Source organism: Dendropsophus ebraccatus, chromosome 6 (assembly GCF_027789765.1).
Source record: "Dendropsophus ebraccatus isolate aDenEbr1 chromosome 6, aDenEbr1.pat, whole genome shotgun sequence".
Taxonomy (NCBI): Eukaryota; Metazoa; Chordata; class Amphibia; order Anura; family Hylidae; genus Dendropsophus; species Dendropsophus ebraccatus.
This window is the reverse complement of record NC_091459.1, coordinates 98,417,160-98,441,886: the sequence shown is the minus strand read 5'-3', so window position 1 is coordinate 98,441,886 and position 24,727 is coordinate 98,417,160. Positions and strand designations below refer to the sequence as shown.

At 43.9% G+C, this 24,727-nt stretch overlaps 1 protein-coding gene across 3 annotated transcripts in view; it reads right to left on the bottom strand.

Annotated features, from left to right (window-relative positions):
- Nucleotides 1–20,966, bottom strand: part of XRN1 (5'-3' exoribonuclease 1) — a 58,323-nt gene extending 37,357 nt beyond the window's left edge. For 2 of the 3 annotated variants that reach the window (XM_069975412.1, XM_069975415.1), the window contains exons 1-6: nucleotides 20,628–20,965; nucleotides 11,234–11,466; nucleotides 4,216–4,313; nucleotides 3,881–3,990; nucleotides 1,600–1,710; nucleotides 340–425 (exon numbers count right to left, since the gene is read on the bottom strand). In XM_069975412.1, coding sequence (XP_069831513.1) covers nucleotides 340–425; nucleotides 1,600–1,710; nucleotides 3,881–3,990; nucleotides 4,216–4,313; nucleotides 11,234–11,466; nucleotides 20,628–20,702 — 713 coding nt within the window. In that variant the 5' untranslated portion in view covers nucleotides 20,703–20,965. Of the gene's footprint in view, nucleotides 1–339; nucleotides 426–1,599; nucleotides 1,711–3,880; nucleotides 3,991–4,215; nucleotides 4,314–11,233; nucleotides 11,467–20,627 lie in introns of all 3 variants that reach the window. The other variant, XM_069975414.1, reaches the window with a different exon arrangement.
- Between the last annotated feature and the right edge of the window lie 3,761 nt (nucleotides 20,967–24,727).

Here is a 24,727-nt window from a genome sequence, read left to right as displayed (position 1 = left end):
AAACATTTGACTGGTCTGGATCTGAGTGTTCAGACCCGTACGAGAGAACGAGGGGGAGAGGACACACTGCAGCACAGTCCACTCCCACTCTGTGTTAGAAAAAAAAAGTGTCAGGGTCACCATGGAGCTATATGGAACCCAACTCTTTTTTTTCCCCCTCTCTTACACATAGTAGGGGTCGGAGTGTTCGGTACGGGTCAGAACACTCAGACCCGGACTGATCAAGACTTTTGACATGTCTCTATGACACGTCCAAAGCTTTTACAAAAGACAGGCAATTCACAGTTCAGAATACAATGTACCAGACATGTAGATATAACAAAGATCACGATCACCTACCTTTTTTGATTCTTCTTCCCACCAAAGCGAACCTCTTCTCTTAGAAGAGAGAAGTGAACTTCATGGCTTGTTAAACCAAGCATAATCTGCATACAAACAGTCCTCAAATTAAATGTTACAATATACATTACCAGTATTCTGGATATTTCAGGCTGCACCTTATCAAGTCTATCCAAGAACTTTTACTATAGTGCTTTCTATATCTGAAGTACCATATTAAATATATAATGTAGCAGACATATCTGAATGACAGATCACTCAAACGTTGTAAATTCGATCCCATTTCCACTGATTTGCTCCACATTTAAATGAAAATTCACGAAGATAAACATAACTGTACTAAATAATAAAAGCCATCTGTCACCTGGCAGAGCCTTTGAAGTTTAGGCATCTGTAAGAACTCCACAAAATAGATGTGGTAATTCTTTGCCAATCAGATGCACCGAATAGGTACCACCTGATCAGACATGATAGAAGTGTTGGCTCATCAAAATTATCTTTTATTAGGGTATATGGAGGTCATGCAGGGGAGTCATTGTATACGCTAAATCCCAACACAAGCCAGAGCAGGGAAAAATTGGAAAATACAGAGCGACCCAAATATGGGGAGCATGCAGGGATAAGCAAAGTTCTGGTTGGTATGAACCAAAAAGGTCGCATCTGAATCCCTCCTCCTGGAAATCAAATGCTGTCAGTTTGGGCTCAGGCAAACCAGTACCATCGCTCATCTCTAGTAGCATGTAATACTAAGTATATTCCTTTGAGTTTATATGCACCCCCAACTGCAGACATAAATAAACCATTAGAATGCAAACAGGTGATCATTAGCCTTTCAGTACATCCCACTACATAGTATCCTTCTAGAACTGCTGAACAGTATGGTATTTTGTACATTTACAGCCAGTCTTCTAAATCTTATATGTTCTATGGGTTACAGTTCTATTAAGCATTCTACATTAAAAGGGGTAGTGCAGCAAAAACAAATAAAAAAAATAATTCTTTTAAATCAACTGGTGCCAGAGATTTGTAATTTACATCTATTAAAAAATCTCAAGTCTTCAAGTGCTCTGGAAAGTACCTGGCATGGACAGAGGTGGCAGCAGAGAACATTGTGTCAGACTGAAAACAATACACCACTTCCTGCAGACACCAGTTGATTAAATTTTTTTTTCTCCTGCTGAACTCTTTAACAAATAAGACACAATTGTCCTCACGCCATCATCACTCATTATCACACCCCTGCAGTTCACAATCACTTACCAAATCAGCATCTAATCCATAAAGGCAGTGCCTTGTATTTGGATCGTGATCTGGTTTTGTCTTCTCTGATCGTATAAACTCCATTATTTTATGCTCTCCTTCTCCTGGAGTCTAAACAATACAAAGATACATCAACATAGATAGAAATATGATATCAAATTAAATAAGTAAAAAAAGTTAGACAAGCTCAAAAGCAAAATTTACATTACTTTTACTGAATTCTAATTCCCCCACTTACTACTTTGAGGGTGCCTTCACATGTACCAAGTTTACAGCAGATTTAACACTGCAAGTTACACATTGAAAACCTCTGCGATACTTGGTATCATTATAGCCTATGGCTCTGCATTCTTGCAGTGGATTTTCATTAAGCATGAAATCCACTGTAAACTCGTTATGTGTGAATTTACTGTGAAAAGGGTATCCTCATTGGATGAAATTATCCCCCATACTGAGGATAAAGACAACAAGCTGTCTTAGTAGGGGTCTGACCACCATCCTTGGAATGAATGGACACAGCCAGTGCTTCATTCTACTAGGGTATGCCCCTTAGAGAATGAATAAAGTGCTGGATGCACACGTGCAGCATGCAACATTAATATCACGGACCGCCTCTGATCAACTTGTTAGCCCCAATCCTATCCTGAAGCGTCACATAAAAAACCCTCCCGGTCTGAAGTGGTGGCAGGCTAGTATTTGCTATTTTTTTTTTTAACCTGACTGAATATGGAATAATTGTACTTTTATTTATTTTATTTACTATGCTCTGCATATGACCCAAAGAGTGTAAAACACAGGTTTGTTGTGAGTTTTGCCTTCAATGAATAGCTGCGGATTTCAGTTAGAATCCGATGCATGAATTCCTAAGGGGGTACGTGTGAATGTTTTCTTAGGGTACAAACCCACTTGCCGGATCCGCAGTGATTTGCTCGCTGCAAATTCGCTGCGGATCCCGGCTCTATGCTCTCAATCGCAGACATCCCTGCTGCGAGTTTGTCCGCAGCCCACCCTGTTAACCCCCCAGCTGCCGGAGCTTATACGTCACCTGATTCCAGCTACGGCTTCCTTCGGGGCTCCTGACTTCTTCACAGCCTGCTAAGCCAATCAGTGCGCTGAGGCAGGGCAGCACACTGATTGGCCGAGCAAGAAGTGTCGGGAATCAGCGAAGCCAGCCAGAGCCGCGATTAAGTGACGTATAAGCTAAGTGACTGCAAACTCGCAGCAGGGACCCAGTCTTATTTTTGGAGAAACACGGTATCGCACCACTTTACATCTGTAATTGTCTTTGCCATTTCCTGGGTATTTTTTTTATTATTCTTCTGTTGTGCCTATTCACACTGCCATTTTTTATCCCACTTTCCGCATTATTCTGCTGCCTCCACGTTCGGTTGTTTTTAATACTGATTATACCCAATAAAAGTTTGTTAATTTTGCCCTATTTTTGGGAGTATGTGTATGTTTCATAGATGGGGCCAGGCATAGTTGTAGGTGTAGTCTATATCCTAAAATAATCCAGATTTGCAGATCACTTTCCAGAAGTGTTTTCCTTATCTCAGACAGAAGTACAGGGAAAGGTGACACCCGTCTACAGACAAGTCAACAGCTGAAAAGGGGGGTCAACACCAGATATTAATTGCCCATACAGAGGACAGACCACTAAAAGAAGAAAAATTCCTTTAAACGGAATGTGCCAGCATTCCTTCTTGTTTAATGTTTTTATGTTAAGCAAGTTTTTCAAGAATTCTGGGTGCATTTTCCTATCTGTATTATAAAATAATCCTGCAGTTGTCATTCTCACCACTGGGGATAAATCTCAGCTGAGACTTCCTGTTTCTGTGGTGATATGAGGAGGCTGCTGTAAAGTGATCTGTACAGCATTGCAGCCACAGGTGACACCTGTAGATAGGAGGAGACTATAGCAGCTCCCTGTGGAAAGACCTCTTTACAGGTCACAGAGTGTGCTCAGTAATGCTTCACATTCATCTCAAAGGGACAGACTGTCTATTGTCTCTACGTCCTTGAGTGTTGCTGTAAAGCATGTCACTAAATGCTGTTAAAATTAAGTCAAGATGGCATCCCCCTTAATGTAAAAAAAAAAAAATATATATATATATATTAATTCAGAAAATAGAAACAGACTACAATAAAAGAATTTTTTATATTTAATCAGTAAAATAAAATATAGGTGATAAATTCCCTTTAAATCTGCTTACTTCATACTGTCCCAATTACATAAGAAATGCCAAATTTCATTATCTGCCTATCCTGAATGAACACTAACCTCATGACCAGACAAGTAAATGGCGACTCCATGCCAGGACTTGTCTGTGGATATTTTCATATTTACAAAATACTTCAAATGCTCGTGCAGGCGAGCCATGAACTCCGTACCTTAAAAATAATTAACATAAAACAATAAAAACAAAGACAGGTCAATATATGCTGGGAAAACCACATTGAAAAGGCAAGTAAAATACACAGTCCTAGAGGTTTTCTGGAAAATTCTGGAAGGAGAGGGGGAAAAGTGTGCTGTACTGCATATGCAGGAGTCACTCTACTTATTCCTTCTTTCCACTGCCACCATTATTATTAGATCCTTATAAGAGATGTGCTTACCCGGAGTGATACAGTTGGAGTCAAACCTGGCTTCTGTCGGTAAGACTTCACCCTTTTCTATGGCCTTCTTTATTTTTTCTTCTGCCTCTTTTGCAGATCTAGACATAAAAACAACTTTTATTTAGGATGTATTTTACATACATAATACTGAGCCTATGAGCTGGAAATAAATGATCTGCAAGTGTCAGGAAAAAAGACTACTGGCAGCATATGTAGAGGCTGTACGTGATCTTACCGAGAAAGAACCTTGCATTGTGAATGGGTCCTAACAATGGCTTTTGCCATAGTCAAAGTACATCACCGATGTACTGGGTAGGTGACAAGTGACTGAACAGTGGGGAGTCCCTAGCCTGGTCATCAGCTGCATTCCCCCTTTTAGGCAGATGTTAATCAACTTCCATATATAGCAGATCAGAGGCCATTCTCAAGCTGTCATAGGACCCATCAGAACCACACGATTGCTTTGAGGAGAAACAACAGGAGCACGCTACCTCAATAAGCTAGATGACACAATTGTTACTGACTGCACCATCTAGGGGGTTAAATGGCTTTGAACTGAGCATGCTCTGATCCTGGCCATTGTAGCAGGAGCTTTATTCTATATGATGGTCAACACCAGCTGGGACTCATGGCATGGCTATCACCGCAGGAAGAGGAAGCTTAAAATGTAACTCATTTAGAAACAACTCCGTACAAAATCAATCATACAAGCAATTGTAAGAAACTCTGTAATAGGTTTTATTAGGTAAAACAGTTTCTTTCTGTATTCAAAAAGCTGTTTTCCAGTCTCGCTCCCTCACTTGCACAAAAGCAGGTTTGCTGCGTGGATTATGGTCTATGGAGTGTGAGGGATCAAGAGGAGTAAGTGCAGCATCCTGCAATCTTACCTCACTAAGTTCCCAGACGAGCACTGAGCAGTCTGACCTGTGAATCCAGCCTTTATGCGGCCAGGTAGTTTCCAAACTGCAGTGCTGGTTCTCTCCTCTTCCTACTCACTCATTCCCCTTGGCCCTTCCCCTCTCCATAGGTTAAAATGGACACAGCAAACCTTCAGTTTGCCCCTCTGCAATGTAGATGACTTTTTCCCTTGATAATGAACATATAAGTTGTGAGGGGAGGAGCCTTTTTTTTTTTTTTTTTTTTTTTTGAGTACAGAAGGAAGCTCTTTTGACTAATAAAACCTATTATAGATTTTCTTATAATCACTTGTACTTAAATGAAAGCTAAACTTTAAAGATACCATATCTGTACAGAGTGATACACTGCTAGTTGCCATATATTTACATCGGCCAGTCACTAAGAAGTTAAATATTGCTCGGTTTCTCCAGTTTATTGTCTGTAGGATCAAGCATTGAGAGCCCGTACTCTGCAGGTCCTGAAGGATCTTTGTCACAAAAATCAAGTGTCCAAATGGCTGGTATAGCAATTTATATATAATTTTAATAAATTACATTCATATCACCCATATTCCCGTATAGCAGCCACATTTTTTAGTGCCACCCCCACTCCCCCATCAAGGTGACCTTTCTTTATAATCACTTTTTCCAGCTAAGAATAAGGCAGAGACGACTATTGTGGTTTCTGAAGATTTTGCTGACACAGTCATATATCACATATGATATGTCTGAATAGATCTTAGACTAGCTGCAGGGGGAAGTTTTTGTACTAAAATGTCTACATCCTCCTACACAATCTGCAGTGCATACGCACAACATACCTGCAAAAGCTTGCCAAATGAGTGCTGATCTGCCAATTTAGGGTATAGTCACATGTACACATGAAGATTTGAAACTGCAGATAGCAAAGTAACTATTAAAGCGACTCTGTACCCACAATCTGACCCCCCCCCCCCCAAAACCACTTGTACCTTCGGATAGCTGCTTTCAATCCAAGATCTGTCCTGAGGTCCGTTCGGCAGGTGATGCAGTTATTGTCCTAAAAAAATACTTTTAAACTTGAAGCCCCATGCCAAACGGGAGTATCTGTGCCCTAACTTTGCACAACCTCTCTGTCCCTCCTCCCCACCCTCTTCATCATTAGGAATGCTCCAGGCAGATTGCCTCCTATTCCCCACCTGTGGCAGCCCGGCACATGGGCTGGATCGTTAAGGACCTGTGCAAGTTCAGCATGGAGAAAATGTTTCAGTGGCATTCCTAATGCTGAAGAGGGTGGGGAGGAGGGACGGAGGGGTGGTGCAAGGTTAGGGCACAGATACTCCCGTTTGGCACGGGGCTTCTAATTTAAAAGTATTTTTTTAGGACAACAACTGCATCACCTGCCGAACGGACCCCAGGACAGATCTTGGATTAAATGCAGCTATCTGATGGTAGAAGTGGTTTGGGGGGTCAAAATGTGGGTACAGAGTCGCTCTAAATCTGCAGCAAATCTTTTATGTGTTAATGTACAAAAAAATCATTAAAAAAAGGACACAATTTCTACACTGAATCATCCCCCCCCCCCCCATGTACCTAGGTAAAAACATTTCCAAGTAACTTAAAGGAGAAGTGTGGCGGAAAAGGTTTTCCCCCCATTCCCTCCCCACATAAAAACTTATATAGATGCATAGTATACAGTGGTAACCAATTCAAGCTCCTTACCCCACTTCCCTTGGTCCCGCTGGCCACCAGAAGTGGCTTACTTCCGGGTTCGGTCAGGACCATCTTACAGCCCCGGGCGCCATCTTGGGTCAGGATGTAGTGCCGACTAAGTCACGATGCGGGGCATTCCTCTGAGCTCTGGGGCACTCCCTCCCTGCCTTGGCACGTCTCCCTTACCTCCCTACGCTGTGCTATTGGTTACCCTGCTGCTACAGGAATGTCACGACTTTGAGAACAGCAAGTCCCAGCGCACCCGATGGCCATACACGTCAGTCCACTGTATGGCCATTGGGTGCGCTGGGACTCGCAAAATATGTCCTTCTTAATAGATGTCCCCCTGAGCACGGGGAAGTGCTCGCTCAGCTGATTACTGGTTGAGGGGAGGACACCGCTGTAGCAGCTGAGCGGACACTTCCTTGCGATGAAACGAGGAAATGCTGAGCAGCAGAAGTGGACACCAACATTGGGGGATCCAGGCAGGTAAATACATGCTTGTTGCCCTGCTTGAGCACATTTTCATATAAAATAATTCCCAATCTTTTCCCCCAAAGCATATATGAAACTAAAAAAGGACAAGACTGACAACTTGTTAGGGCCGTATTAGACGTTTGCTAGATTGGCACTTATTTAAGGGGTAGTGCGGCGCTAAAAAAATTATTTACAGAATAACACACATTACAAAGTTATACAACTTTGTAATGTATGTTATGTCTGTGAATCGCCCCCTTCCCCGTGTCCCACCACCCCCACCCGTGTACCCGGAAGTGTTGGTGCATTATACATTACCTGATCTGTGTCGAGGGCTGTCCGCCATTTTGTGCCAAACGTCATCTTCGGACGGACGGCCGAATCCCTGCCGCCCGTCCCCCCTCCGCCTTGTCACAACTGTGCTCAGCCGCGATTGGCTGAGCACAGTTATGCTCAGCCAAATCGCGGCTGAGCATCGGATGACGCTGCAGAGGGCGGCCGGCATTCGGAACAGACGGAGCTGTTCGCCGGCCGAAGAAGTCACCGAATGAAGATCGGAGACTGGTGTCGGCACGTGACAGGTGAGTATAGCGCACCACACTTTCGGGTACACGGGTGGGGGTGGTGGGACAAGGGGAAGGGGGCCATTCACAGACATAACATACATTACAAAGTTGTATAACTTTGTAATGTGTGTTATTCTGTGAATAATTTTTTAGCGCCGCACTACCCCTTTAAAGCAGCCCTTGCTGGTATAGAAAATAATCCGAGTACATACTTACCTCTCCAGGCTCCCATGTGCCCTGCTGCCTTTTCCCTACTGACCACAGCAGGCACTGAAGCTTCTGAGCTGGTCTCTGCAGTGACAGCCTACTCAGCCAATCACTGATCGAGATAGGGCAGCACCATGGCCAGCGATTGGCTGAACGGTCTGTCACCACAGAAACATATCAGAAGAGCCAGTGCCAGCTGCGCTAAGCAACGAGAAAGCCAGAAGGACAATAATTTTATAACATGCTAAAAGACAACGATTAGCTGATGATCGGCTCCTTGTTGTCTTTATTACACTTAGTGATATCGGCCTGATTAGAAGAGATTTTAGCTGTGAGGCCCCATATCTATCCCCAGACTTGTGAATATGATGTAAGGAAGGATGTGGCGCTCTATAGGAATACAACTACACCAGCCGTGACACTACAGTATCCCTGATGGCAATAAGGATGCTTGACATATAGCATAAGGAAATACTGGGGCAGCTATAAAAGGACTGCTCATAATAAAAACATGAAATGTAACATGGAAACATTACAGAGAAGCTTTAAATGACTTGTCGTAAGGAACATACTGTGTTTTGTAAAACCGGAGGTGCACTTTGATATAATACAATAAAAGCCATACACCCTGCTATGTGCAGCTGTACCGTACTGCCGAGTGGTTTTCTATTTTATCTAAGCTGAGAAACGGCTGCGGCTTTGTGAATAAGGCAGATCAGTGGGTACGGAAGAGTTTTCACATTATGTTACTTCTCCCATTGGTGCCAGGACATGCATTATGTATGGGATTAGGGACTGCACCATAAAGGAAACAGAGCACGGATGTTCAGAAGGCAAAACGCTGCTTAAAAATCTGAATAATATCTGCAACATGACAGAAGGAAAATGTCCCAATTCAGTAAGAGCACAGCGCTAGACTGGGAGGGGGGTTCTCAGAACGATACGGTGGATGATAGATTACTTTGGACTATTTTTATTAGCAGCCATCCAAGGAAACCTACGCAGATAACTGGAAGAGAGACAATCCTCTGCCTTTTATATAAAACATGGGGGCAGAGATACTACTGAAAACATGCAAGAATTCTAGCACAATCTGCGCCAAGAAACTGGCGTACATGCTGCGCACCACATTTATGATGTGTTTTAGGCACTTTAGTCCATGGCAATAAAAAAGGCATGGTTTAGGATTTGTCAATTCTTTACAAATATTCCATATGTAGTCATATCATTGTACTATGAAAATCCGCTCCAAATCTGCTTCGATCCATTGTGAACATAAGTATTAAACTAGGTAGTGGTGTAAATCTACTTCTCGGTGTTTGCCAGTACAGATAATAAGACGCTGGCTTTCATTTACCATAACAGGTCTAAAAATAGGAGGATCAGTCAGCTCCAGATCACGGACAAAGCTTAAAATGTAAACAAATGTGCAGAGCCAGAAGTCTGGGTTACTGCAGCACAGCTCCCACATAAGTTAATGGGAGCTTCTTTCATTGTTTACACCACGGCTGTGCCAGTCAGTTGTCATGTGGATACGTGATCAATTATCTGAAATTAGGATGGAGATTTATACATCATCAAAATATGTCAAGACTGGTTGACATTTGTCTGAGCTTCAATATATCCAGACAGTCAACAGCTAAGGTGTCTCTCCGACATTTTCAGGCCATGTATGCATATAAGGACACTGATATAGAAGATGACCTCTTTTTGAGCATTTACGCTGGTATTATTGTTACAATTGACAGATGGCTTCCTTGTGTAAACAGATCTATTGTATTTGTTACACTGAAGCAACACTAGGCTGGCAGGAGAGTACTGGCTGTAGATAAGCAAAGACTGCTGACCTTTTCATGTATATTAATTCCCTATGGCTGCTGGAGCAGACAACAGGCTAACGCCTTATGATTTGTTCTGATCACACTGGACACCGACCTGCTGCCGTTGCTCAGTGTAATCAGAGCGGCGGCAAGAGACCACTATGTCCTATAGGCTTCCCAAGCCCCTCCCGCAGCGTCCCCGGTTGCTGTGGGCGCCTGTAATAGCGCCTACAGTGAGCGGGAAAAGAGGAGCAAGAGAGCGCTTACCTGACAGGTCAGTGCTCTCTTGCTCCCTCTGATTACCACGTGTCATAGAGGTTTTAGGGTTCTATTAGAAGCAGCAATTTTTCCTTTTTTTTTTTGAATAATGATAAACAATTGCAAACAAGCGCTTCTGCAAAAAAACTGAAATCATTCACCATAACTCACCAGTGCCCCCAAAGTAAGGCTATCCCCTCTCCTGTGACACGCCTCCATTAGAATAAAGCATGGCCGTGCCACAGAAGTAAGATGATATCGTTACACGATAGATAAGGGCCGGTGCACAAGAAGAAAACCGTGCAGATTGCGGGATCTGGGTGGCATTTTGAAAAAAGGAAATCACTACCCCTGATGGTACATTCCCTTTAAGAGTAGCTTTACACGTAGTGGATTGGCAGCGGATTTCAAACTGCGATTTTGCAGCGAAATCCGCTGAGGATCCTGGTACTGCGAAGTTGAATGGGGTCACATTTCCGCAGCGGAATTTTCATTCCGCTACCAGTATGTGACCCGGCCCCTTTAACCCCCGGCCCGTAGCATAGATTACCTGGTTGGCGCCGCAGCTGTGCGAGAGACTTCCGGCTCCCCATCAGCCAATCAGTACACGGCAGCACTGATTGGCTGATGGGGTCCGACGGGAGCTGGAAGCTTTACACACAGCCGCGGCGCCGAGCAGGTAATGTATGCTCCGGGCTGGGGGCACTACATGGATCCGCAGCGGATTTCGCTGCAAACTCTCAGCATAAGATCCACTGCGAATCTGGTACGTGTGAAGGTACCCTAACAATAATTTTATGGCTGTTTGCTCGTTGCCTGCATACATACACCTGGAAAGATTATTAAATCTGAATGAAATCATTTTTCGCACAAAATTCTTTCCATGTGATAATGCCCTTAGTCTCAACCTCAAAACCTGTAAGCAAATGTTCCCAATAAACAAATCACATAAAATGACAAGACTGCCTCAGTGAAACCCAGATATTTGCTTGGAATGGATTAGGAGATGAAATAAAGAGTAGATGAGTCAGGAGATGAAGTAAAGTGGATGCAAGTCACCTGTGGCTCCAACAGCAACACAAACCCTGGAGATGGAAATTACCTGAAGCGTCTCCCTCGCTGCTGGTTCATTTTTGCCCTCGGGGCGACACCATCAACAGCCATAAAAAAGACTTTTCTTGGCTTGATGATACGGAACAGCACCTCTAAGTAATGGAAGATATCAGCAAAAATCTTATCTTCTGTGATTCGAAAGTGCACATCATCATCATTGGGGTGCGAGCACTGGTGGATGATTCCGTTCATGTCCAAGTAAAGATTGTCAAATTCTGGTATCTGGGGGAAAATGGGGTTTGTGAGATTCAGTATTCTTCCAAGAGATGCTCAGCAAACACACACATACAACTAGCCTATAATATGACCCATGACTTTCTTGCATATACTTCAAAAATTTATTAATGCTTATATAATAAAAATGCTTATAGTGCAGCACTGTGCACAATAATCATTTCCTAAATTACTTTCATTTTTAATTTGGCTTCTAAGGCCCCTTTCACACATCTGTATGCAGCCAGTGATACACAGCCCGTGTGCTGGCCATACACGAACTGAACACTTATCTGGAACAGGACTTACTACATTATATACTGCAGTGTACAGTGACGAACTGGCAAAGCTGTCAGATAAGTGTTCAGTCCAAGATATATAGCAAACTCAACCATGGAAATAATATAAAGAAAATTGAGAAGACAACTTCTGTTCAGACAAGACTTGAGATTGCCACTATTGGCTGCTTGTAGTTCATCAATTCATTAAAGGACAACTCCGGCCAAAACTATTTTTTAATATGTTATTACTTATGGAAAGTTAGACAAATTTCTAATGTACATTAATTATAAGAAATGCACATATAGAGCTATTTCCCTTAATTTAGTAGCTCAGGGAGACTTCAGATTCTCTAAAAAAACGTGACGTCACGAACCGGGGGTGTAATTACAATGGAGTGTCCAGAAGGGGCGCACTATATATAGAAGTCCATGAGTACCATTGACTTCTATACATAGTGCGCACCTGCTGGACACTCCATTGGAATTACAATGGATGTGTATGGGAATGTACTATACAGTATGTTTTTGATTGAATACATTTATGGAATACTTTGGGGAACAAGTGTCCTTGCTCCCCAAAGTAATCCATAAAATGTATTTAATCAGTACGTTTAGGCCCCCTTCACACGTCCGGAAAATCTGTCCGGATTTCCGGACTCATAGGCTAACAGTAGACACGGACACCCTTCCGGATTTTTCCGGAAGGGTGTCTGTCCCGGAAAATAGGACCGGATTTTTTAGATCCTGTCCTATTTTCGTCCGGAAATCCGTCACTCATTGACTTCTATATATAGTGCGCCCCTGCTGAACACTCCATTGGAATTACACCCCCGGTTCGTGACGTCACGTTTTTTTTAGAGAATCTGAAGTCTCCCTGATCTACTAAATTAAGGGAAATAGCCCTATATGTGCATTTCCCATAATTAATGTACATTAGAAATTTGTCTAACTTTCCATAAGTAATAACATATTAAAAAATAGTTTTGGCCGGACTTCTCCTTTAATGGAGGCAGGGCTGTGAAGTTGGAGTTAGTTTTGTCTGTAGTCGAAAAAAAAAAAAAAAAAAAAAAAAAAAAAAAACATACCAATCTGAGCCTTTAAACATTTAATTAAATTTTCATATGAATTTTATAAATGTTCCTCATTAAGATTTTTTAGGTTCAATCAATCTAAGGAGCTTAATTATAAAGAACAGAAAAACACTGTTTCACATACACTTAGAAAAGGTGAAGTATTTCCCCCATATATCAGTAATAGGACACTGGCCCTATTAGATAAGGGTGGTTGGGTAAAAGTTGTTGGTTACTATTTGCCAGCTTGTTTCTGAGCTAAAAGAGTCCATTGTGTGGGGGGAGATCTGTGCTGTTCTCTTCCTGGATGCTTGTATAAAGTGTAAAATTAAGATATCCTGTGTAACATAGAGAAGGAGAAGCCATAAGTAGTGCAGCAGTAACCTCTGTCCTCAGTGTGGTGTTCTCTCTCCGGGAGAAGGTTGTGTGTTTTTTTTTCGGTGTGGTATGGGGTAGTGCAGTGTCACGGCTCATGGTCCCCCGCTGGGCTCCTGATCCTGTGATGTCACAGCTCCACTCAGAAATGCCCGCTCAGCCAATCAGAGATTGAGGCAGGGCACAGCTGAAGTCACAGGCTGGCTGAGTGGGTAGGTCCTGCAAGCTTGCAATGATTCAGGAGCGTGGACGCTGACAGAGCTGATAAATCTGGGCCTATGGTGGACCTCTATATCACAGGGATCTGCCATTGTTAGCAGTCTTCGCGTATGGTGAATATTTAGTTAGAAACATAGAAGATTATAAGCAGAAAAGACCACCTGCTTCATCCAGTCTAGTTTTACATTGTTCAGGACATGGTGGCTGGAGACTAGCGGCATCCACTGTACACACAGGAGAATCTGCCTCATATCTTTCCTTATTTACTCAGAGGTCGACCCAGGATAATGTAGGACATTAGGAAGAAGCTGCTGAGCCACTTCTACTTTACACTAGTGTGAGAAATATTTCCCCTGGTGTCTGACTGGCCATTTATAAAGGAGCTGGAGTCGGAGTTGTTCCGTGATGAAATTCAGGAGTCAGAGCTGCGGCTTACCTACTCCACAGCCCTGGATGGAGGGCTACAGAGTACAGTATGGCAAGTCTTGAAGTGTCACTGGAGTTATAACTTTCAAAATCTAAATCAACAGTTGATGTGAAATAAAGCAAGTTGCAGTTCACATTCATTATTTTAGTTGTCATGGAAAACATGGCACTTCTGTGTTCTTTTTTCTCTCAAAGAGTCTAAACATAGGAAGTCCTGTGTATCCCAGGCTATCTGAGCGCTCACAGAGAGAAGGCAGTCATGTTATTGATGGACATATTGAGCCGTGACTCTCTGTACTGGCCGGAATTCCTGTGTTTAGGGTATATTCACACGAACGGGCTCGCAGCGAGATTCTCGATGCGAGCCCGGCAGGTCCTGGCAGTTCCCATACACTACATACTTGCTGCGGTCTGAACGACCGCAGCGAGTATGTAATTCTGCCGCCCTTAACCCCTTCTGCTCCCGCCCGGCTCCCCCGCTGTAAGCATACATTACCTGTCCTTGCTGCACGGGTCCGGCGTCCTGCTCTCCCGTCCGGCCAATTAGTGTGTTGCCCAGCCGCAGCCACTGATTGGCCAGACGGGAGAGCAGGACGCCGGAACCGTGCAGCGAGGACAGGTAATGTATGCTTACAGCGGGGGAGCCGGGTGGGAGCAGAAGGGGTTAAGGGCGGCAGAATTACATACTCGCTGCGGTCGTTTAGACCGCAGCAAGTATGTAGTGTATGGGAACTGCCAGGACCTGCCGGGCTCGCAGCGAGAATCTCGCTGCGAGCCCGTTCGTGTGAATATACCCTTAGTCTGTTTTTACATCCGGCACAAGTCAGAAAATCTGCCTTCTGGAGACTGGACCTAGAGCTCAGCTTTGTTTTTTTTAGCATAACAAAAAAAAAAAAAAAAAACACAATGAATGTATATTGCAAATTTGCTTTATATCATATCTGTTGATTTAGATTTTGAAAGTTATAACGACAAGGACAACTGAAGTAAAAATAACGCCGTATTATGCAACATCTATGAAATACAGTGCCATATAGAAGCACCATACAATGGCACATGGAGTGTCAATAGTGCCAAAGATTAAAGGAACACTATGTGCTGATATACAGGTTCATGGACACAACATGACAAACCGGAATCTCCACCAAGATATTAGTAAACCACATTAGCCAACGTTAGGTGATGAGGTTTGTTTTACATAGCAGAGACAAGTCTATAAAAGTAAAGTGTAATCTTTGTTCAGCAATGCACAACAGGATCCAAGCCTGAACAGCAGGGGTACAGCAGTTTATGTCTTTTGGTTGCATCTGTCATAGCTAATGTGTGTAAGCTAATGTACCCTGCTTCTGATGTCCTACATTCTACCATGTACCACCAAATAAAGCGCCAGGCTTCTTACACATTACGTGTCGGACCTGCTTTTTGCTATATACTCCTCCTGAACGACCATCCTTATCGGTGTTAAACAGGGCCACGGCTTTGTTAAGGCCCTATTACACCAGGTGATTATCAGCTGTATTTGGTATAACGTATCACTTGGTGTAACAGCTAGTGGTAAAAGGCAAAGATCAGCCAACATGAGCAATGTTGGCTGATTGTTGAAAAACAAACAATGCAGGTAGCAGCAGTCTGCTGGCCGCCACTCTTCTCTATGTGTGTTTTTTTCCCCCCATTCACGCCGTTCACCATGCGGGAACAATAAAGTTATATTTTAATACTTCGGACAATTCCGCACGCTGTGATGTAATAAGTTTATTTTTTAATATTTTTATAATGGCGGGTATTTTAAAACTTTTATTGGGAGCAGATTTATAAGGGTTTTTTTTATTACACTTTTTATCACTGTAAAACATGCAATCATTAGATTGCATATACTGATCTATGCTATGCCATAGCATAGATCAGTGTCATCGGCAATCTATGTATAGAGCCTGCCTGAGAGCAGACTCTATACATGGATCACCGATCCGACAGGGGTCCCAATCACTCAGTGACAGATGCTTGTTCTGTCACCGAGTACCATAAACACTGCGATCCTTGTAGATTGCGGCATTTAAAGGGAACCAATCACCTAAAAAAACATATGTAGCTTTTTAAATTTGCTGTTAGAGCACACAGCACACTTTCCATACCTGTTTTTATATACTCCCTGCCTCCCCCGTGTAATCCATAAAGTAACTTTATAAAACTGGCGCCCGGTATGCAAATTACCTCAAGTAGTCACCTGGGCGGTGTTCGGCTAGATGGCAGTCACGGTCAGTCCAAGTCACCTGGGCGTTCCCCGGCGGTAATCACGCCCCTCTGGGCGTGTTACAAATAACCCAGTAGCTCTGACATCACTCGGGAGCGCGCCGTGCACGACCCCGCCGCGCATGCGCAGTACACCCGCTTCCATTCTGGCTGTACTGCGCCTGTGCAGAATAGCCTCGAACTCAGTGTGAGCCGGAGTTCGAGGCTATTCTGCACAGGCGCAGTACAGCCAGAATGGAAGCGAGTGTACTGCGCATGCGCAGTGGCGTAAGAACGTAGGCGCGCCGACGTAGAGCACGGCGCGCTCCCAAGTGATGTCAGAGCTATTGGGTGATTTGAATCACGCCCAGAGGGGCGTGATTACCGCCGAGGAATGCCTAGGGGACCCGGAATGACCGTGACTACCATCTAGCCTTCGTCATTTGCATACTGGGCGCCAGTTTTATAAAGTTACTTTATGGATTACACAGGGGAGGCAGGGAGTATATAAAAACATGTATGGAAAGTGTGCTGTGTGCTCTAACAGGACATTTAAAAAGCTATATATGTGTTTTTGAGGTAATTGGTTCCCTAGAGGTACTCCTGCGGGGGGGGGGGGGGGCTATTTTGGGATCTGGCCGGGGAGGAGGTGGCTGAGGGAAACAACATCCACCCACCTCCCCGGCTCCAGCGGCGGGTACCGTATCGCGGTGCTCCGGTCCCCGACGCGGGCTCGAGGCGTGACGTGACGTCAGTGACAGAGGCGGGATCTGAGCGGACTTGAAACAGATCCCGCCTCCGTCACTGACTGGCTAAACAGACTTGATGTTACGTCTGGCCATGGACACACTGATGTGTGCGGGATTGCTCTCACTGCAGCAGCCCCGCACACATAAGAAGCCCCTCACTCAGGAACGTATATACACATTACTACTGCACGGGGTATGTGCAGTAGGAATGTATATATACACATGTTTCTGACGGGAATGGGTTAAAAGACTTTTCTAAAGCTAGAGTCATTTTTTTCCAGCTCCGATTCTACAGCCCTGCAGACAACCAACAGATTGTACTTTATACGAGGACCTGATACTTACCTATTAGGTGATGTAATGTAACATTGTTGTATATGTCATGTACGCTCCTGCCTTTATTATATATCTCCTTTTGGGTGAATGTCACAGGTCATGTGACATACTTTGACATTTGTTATATGCTTTGCCTAAGGGTAGAGCTTACACTGAAATGTGTCAGTGTATGGAGTTCTTTTGTGTGTGTATATATATATATATATATATATATATATATATATATATATATATATATATATATATATATATATATAAATTGTGCTTCTTTTAAAGGGGTGGTTCACTAAAAAAATGTTTCTTTCAAATAGTACCAGAGAGTGACAGATTTGTAATTTACTTCTATAAAAAAATATCTCAAGTCTATGTCAGGAACTGTCCAGAGCCTCCTATATCCCCATAGAAAACCTCTCCTGCTCTCCAGACTGGAAAGAATACACTACTTCCTGCAGAACATACAGCTGCTGATAATGGAAGACTTTGGATATTTTAACAGAAGTAATCTACAAATCTCTGGCACTTTCTGGGACCAGATGATTCGAAAGAAAACATTTTGCTGAAGTACCCCATTTAACAAGCTGCAATAAATGTATGTTTTATAGGGAATCTGGAACTGCTGGATGTGATATCTTTATTTACATACTGGAGAGTGGTCTCCCACAACGTGATAGGTGAATGGTGGGGATGTTAGCATGGTAGTTGTCAGTAATTTGCAATTCTGTGACCTCCCACATAACATTCTGGCTTGTCAGCATGCGGCTGTGCATCTGGTATGTACTCGCCCTTATATCAGCAAGTATGCAAAAAGCAGGATTGCATAAGAGTGAGTAGTCTCCTGGGGGGGAAGGGAAAGCCTGTGTAGAAGAAGCCTCTTCTGAGCATCTGATAACAGTGCCAGATCTAGTAGCCCCATAATAGTGCCAACCTTCGAGACAGAGCCCTTTGATGCCGGGATGTCCAGGTAATATTAATGCAATGTTCCTCCTCACCTAAGAGCCCTAGCACTTTTATTTTTCCACCTACAGGGCTGGTTGCAGTGTCATTTTTTGCGCCATGATCTCTAGTTTACGCCGTTCCCCGTGCAGGAACAATAAAGTTATGTTTTAATAGATCGGACAATTCCGCACGCTACAATATGTAATATGTTTATTTTTTATATTTTTATTTTTATAATGAGCAAGGGGTTATTTTAAACTTTTATTGGGAGGGGGCTTTATAAGGGCTTTTTAAATACTTTTAAAAAGTTTTTATTACCCCTTTTTTCACTGTAAAACGTGCAATCAATAGATTTCATGTACTGATCTAAGCTATGCCGTAGCATACCATAGATCAGTGTTATCGGCGATCTATGCATAAAGCCTGCCTGAGAGCAGACTCTATGCACAGATCGCCGAACCGAGGCTTACCCCCGCCCGTCTATACATGCGATCGGGACCCCCACAGATCAGCTATAGATTGTGGTGTTTTAAGGGGTTAATAAGACGCAGCTGCCTCTCATTACCTCCGGCCCCGGACAGACATTTATTATATTTTTTTTTCTACTGCACGGGGTATGTGCAGTTGGAAAGTATATATACGTATTAATAGCGGGAAGGGGTTAATGGAAACCGAAATAACATTAAAGAAAATGTGTCACCTGCTGAGTTGGCAGCAGCGCTGGATAGCTGTCAAAGGCATTCAGAGCATAACTATGTTGTTTGTGTCTATGCTTGTAGTTTCATAAAATAAGGCTTTTATTTGGGCCATGAAAAGTGTCAAGGAGGCAGGGTTTATAGCTTCCTGGGCTCTAGCACCACTATGTCTGTGCTGGTATGCCTGCCCATTTGTGCATCAGACAATGATAGGCCCCGCCTCCTTGACACTGTTTAAAACCTAAGGGCCCTATTCCACGGGGCGATTATCGTTCAGATTATCGTTAAATCTTTCAAATCTAAACGATAACCGTTCCTTTGAATAGCAGTTAACGATTAACGAGAAATCATTGATCGTTTAATAAGACCTGGACCTATTTTTATTGTTGCTCGTTCGCAAATCGTTCGCATTGATTAAGATGTCGTTTGGTCGTTCGCAGTAGTGAGGACCGCAAGAACGATCATAAGTAACGATTATCATTCCATGTAAATGGGTGAAGGATTTCAGGTCTTTCGCAATAGCGGTCGTTTATCGTTAACAATTATGCGAACGATAATCGTCCCGTGGAATAGGGCCCTAAATAAAGGAACAGGGAACAAAGGTGTGTTCTGAATGCTTTTGATTAATACCCATCCAACGGTGCCAGCAGCTCAGTAGGTGGTCAGAAGATACAATGAGAGCACAGCTTCTCATCTACAGCATCCTGTGTGTCTGAAGTCCTATGTGCATTTCCAACGGCAGGTTCTTGGAGATGTCAGGAAGTTGCTCATACTCCTAGGAAAATGTAATATTATTGTACACTAATTGGTTTGTGCTACCTGGGATGACAAGTTTCCCAGGGTCAACACCCAGGCAAGTGGCAGCTCATCCAGAATTCCAGATGACATGTCTGGGAAAAACCTAAAGGGTGTCTGTGCCCAATAGAACCCTATGGGACAAGAAGTCTATCTGGATAGATTTTCCTGATGGGTGAAGGGGGTGTAACACTGCATTATACAGTCTATCTATAGTGCCCAACACCAGACGCCCTTATGGGTGGGTTCACACATAATGGACTTGCGGCAGATTTCACACTACAATTCCCCTCCTGTCAGTTTCAATAGGTTGAGCAGGATTTTCCTCCCACCGCCAGTATGTAAGCCCCACCCCCTTAACCCGCTGTGGCCTGGTGAACACTTCACCCGTCCGCGCTCCGGCCTCCTCCTGCGACTCCCTGACGTCCCCTCAGCCAAGTACAGCGTTTACATGCTGGCAGCGGGATGGAAATTCTGCTGCGGGTATATAAACCTATTGAAACTGACCGTACAGGAATCACAGTGCGATTCCATTATGTGAGAACCTGCCCTTAAAGTGACTGGCAGCTGCCATTCATGCTGCAGACTGCTGCCGCTGCTCAGTCACCTGACCTGCTGCTGAGGTCACACAGCACGTCCTAGTTCCATGACCAGGAACCCTGTGTCACACAAGGTCACCACACATTCAAGTCTATGGTGTCACCTAGTCACCCATAGGTGGCCTCACAGGCACAAATACATCCACCTCACATGGGGGTCACAATGAGACATCTGCATTGCCGTGTAGCCTCAGTCTAGGACCCGGAGTACAGCCACGTTCACACTATGATTTCTGCTCCTGAGGCACATCCCAGCCCCGTTCATTGAATGCTGTAATACACTGCAGCAGTAGATAATGTAGTATAATGCCAAGACACATATGACGTGTGCTGATGACGTAACACCGCTGACTAGCACATAGGGTAAGTAGAGTATACAGCCGGCAGCTGAGCCCGCGACATGTCCCTCCGTGCAGGGAGAAGCCGTGACGTCACGTGATGACGTCACCCGCCACCTTACCTGGTGCTCTTTCACCACCTCACTGAGGCAGGGGTAGCGCTCCGAGATCCAGCGGTAAAACTTGGGGACGCCCATCCTGATCCTACTGTACGTTACCGAGCAGTCAGCCGCCAGACACACAACAACCGAACAAACAACCGTCACGTCCGGCGCTTCTCCCGCACGTCACGCCTCGGTGGGCGGGGTGAGGCGCCGGAAGCGCCATATTGCTACACCCAAGGGGAGGTTGCGTCCTTCAAGCGATTTTACTGCCTGATAACGCTGGTGAAAATACACACTGTGATATACGAGAGGCGGCAGTGCGGCCCGGAGGCAGACAGTCACCTCACTGCTCTCGGCGCGTATAGCTAGCGATAGTGAAAGCAGGCTTCTGATTGGCTCTCAATACAACGTGACTCAATTCCTGTGACAGAAATAGTAACCAGAGGCCGTCTCTGTGTGAGGAGTGTGGGCGTGCTCTGCTCCGCCCCCTGCCGGCCGCTCAGGGTATCTGTATGCTGGACAGGTGGGAGAATACGGAACGGCGAGATTTATCACACTGCCCACAGGAGAAATGCTCTTTGTTGCTGATAACAACCAATCAGAGCTCAGCTTTCATCTCATATTCCTCTGGTGATAATAAACCCTGACCGCGCTTGTTTGCTCCTCTGCATCGCCCCTGTAATAGGGGCTTTAGGGTCCGATTAGGCAATCTAACAATAAGTGATCAGAAACAAGATTCTTTATCCTAAAACTAAAACCGTTCACCATATTACACAGAACAATAGTAGTTACAATCATTACAACAATCGTTTACTCCATCTGATCCCAGTTAACCCCTTAAGGACCGGGCCTGAAATGGCCTTAAGGACCGGAGCAAATTTTATGAATATGACCTGTGTCACTTTATTCATTAATAACTTCGGGATGCTTTTACCTATCCGGCTGATTCTGGGATTGTTTTCTCGTGACATATTGTACTTCACATTTCTGGTAAATTGGAGTCGATACTTATAGCGAATCTTTATGAAAAAAACCAAAATAACGTGAAAAATTGTGAAAAAATGCATTTTTCCAACTCTGAAACTCTTCTGCTTATACAGAAAATGGTTATTTCACATAAATTATATATTAAATAGCATTAGCAACATGTCTACTTTATGTTGGCGGCATTTATTAAACTATCTTTATTTTTTTTTAGACAACAGAAAGCGTAAAATATTAGCAGCAATTTTCCAAATTTTCTGCAAAATTTCAAAATCAGATATTTTTAGGGACCTGTTCAGGTTTTAAAGTGTATTTGAGGGGACTGTGTGTTAGAAAGCCCCACAAAGCACCCCATTTCAGAAACTGCACCCCCCAAACTCTGCAAAAGCACATCCAGAAAGTTTTTTAACCCTTTAGTGGAGTCACAGAAATAAAAGCTAAGTGTGTAAGAAATTTTAAATTTTCTGTGCAGAGATTTTATTGTAATCCAATATTTTTCATAATTATAAACCTATTACCAGAGAAATGCACCCCAATACTGATTGCCCCGTTTCTGCAGTATATAAAAATACCCCATATGTGGCCCTATTGCGCTGTTTGACGCAACCACAAGCCTCAGATACAAAGGAGCGCCTAGTGAATTTCAATGGCTCTGTTATATTTGGTCATTTTTTACTGTACCACTTCAGGTTGGCAGAGGCTCTGGGGTGCCAAAATACTGGAAACCCCCCACAAGTGACCCCATTCTGGAAACTACACCCCTCAAGGAATGTAACAAGGGGTACGGTGAGCATCTGGACCCCACAGGTGTTTCACAGATTTTCAGAACAATGTGGCGTGAAAAAAGAAAAAAAAATTTTTTACACTGAAACGTTGTTCTAGCCTTCAATTTTTCATTTTCACAAAGGGATACAAGGAAAAAAACCACAAAAAACATGTAGCACAGTTTCTCCCGAGTACAGAAATACCCCACATGTGGACATAAAGTGCCAAGCGGGCGCAGCACGAGCGTCCAAAGGGAAGGAGCGCAAAGGGAATTGGCTTTTGGAAGCTGGATTTCACTGGAATGGATTTCAAGGGTCATGTCACATTTACAGAGCCCTCGTGCTGCCAAGACACTGGAAACCCCCCACAAGTGACCCCATTCTGGAAACTACACCCCTCAAGGAATCTAATAAGGGGTGTAGTGAGCATATGGACCCCACTGGTGACGGACACAAATGTGGAACAATATGACGTAAAAGTAAAAAAATTCATTTTTTTTTCACTTTCACGGCACAAATGTGCCTGTTATCAAGGGGTCCATATCCTCACTGCCCCCCCTTGTTAGGTTCCTTGAGGGGTGTAGTTTCCAGAATGGGGTCACTTGTGGGGGGGTTCCAGTGTTTTGGCAGCACGAGGGCTCTGTAAATGCGACATGGCCCATGAAATTCATTCCAGTGAAATCCAGCTTCCAAAATCTAAATGGCGCTCCTTCCCTTCGGAGGCTTGCCCTGCACCCACATGGCACTTTATGTCCACATGTGGGGTATTTACGGACTCGGGGGAAATTGCTCTACACATTTTGTGTGTTTTTTTCTCTTTTAACCCCTTGTGAAAATGAAAAATTCAAGGCTAAACCAACATTATAGTGTAAAAAAATTTAATATTTCATTTTCACGCCACATTGTTCCACATTTGTGCCCGTCACCAGTGGAGTCCATATGCTCACTACACCCCTTGTTACATTCCCTGAGGGGTGTAGTTTTCATAATGGGGTCACTTGTGGGGGGGTTTCACTGCTTTGGCAACACAGGGAGTTTTTAAATGCAACATGGCCCTCGAAATCCATTCTACCCAAATCCAGCCCCAAAAAGCTAAATGGCGCTCCTTCCCATTGGAGGCTTGTCTTGCGGCCGCATAGCGCCTTAAGTCCACATGTGGGGTATTTCCGTATTCGGGAGAAATTTCTCTACATGTTTTGTTCTGTTTCTTCTCTTTTAATCCCTTGTGCAAATGAGAAATGTCAAGACTAGATCAATGATGTTGTGTAAAAATAAAAATATTTACACTTAAACATTGGCCTAGCCGTGAATTTTTCATTTTCACAAGGGTTTAAAAGAGAAAAAAAAACACAAAACGTGTAGAGCAGTTTGTCCCGAGTAGGGAAATACCCCACATGTGGACATAAAGCATCATGCGGCCGCAAGACGGGCCTCTAAAGGGAAGGAGCGCCATTTGGCTTTTGGATGCTGGATTTGGCTGAAATGGATTTCAAGGGCCATGTTGCATTTGCAGAGACCCTATGCTGCCAGGACAGTGGTAAACCCCCACAAGTGACACCATTCTGGAAACTACACCCCTCAAGGAATCTAACAAGGGGTGTAGTGAGCATATGGACCCCACTGGTGACGGGCACAAATAGGGAACAATGTGACGTGAAAATGAAAAATTTCCTTTTTTCATTTTCACAGCACAAATGTGCCCGTCATCAAGCGGTCCATATCCTCACTGCACCCCTTGTTACATTCCTTGAGGGGTGCAGTTTCCAGAATGGGGTCACTTTTGGGGGGCCTCCACTGTCTTGGCAACACAGGGCCTTTGTAAATGCGACATGGCATTCACCATCCATTCTAGCCAAATGGCGCTTCCTCCCTGCGGAGGCTTACCCTGCACCCGCCTGGCGCTTTATGTGAACATGTGGGGTATTTTCATGCTTGGGGGAAGTTGCGCTACACATTTAGTGTTTTTTCTTATCTTTTAACCCCTTGTGAAAAAGAAAAAATAAAGACTAGATCAATGATTTAGTGTAAAAATTTTATTTTTTTTTACACTAAATGTTGGTCTAGCCTTAATTTTTTTCATTTCCACAAGGGGTTAAAAGAGAAAATAATTGCAAAACGTGTAGGGTAATTTCCCCTGAGTACGAAAATACCCCACATGTGGACATAATATGCCATATGGGCACAGGGCAAGCCACCAGAGGGACAGAGCGCCATTTAGAGGCTGGAATGGAGGATGGAGGCCATGTCACATTTACAAAGCTTCTGTGCTGCCAGGACAGTAGAAACCCCCCACAAGTGACCCCATTTTGGAAACTACACCCCATAAGGAATCTAACAAGGGGTGCAGTGAGCATATGGACCCCACTGGTG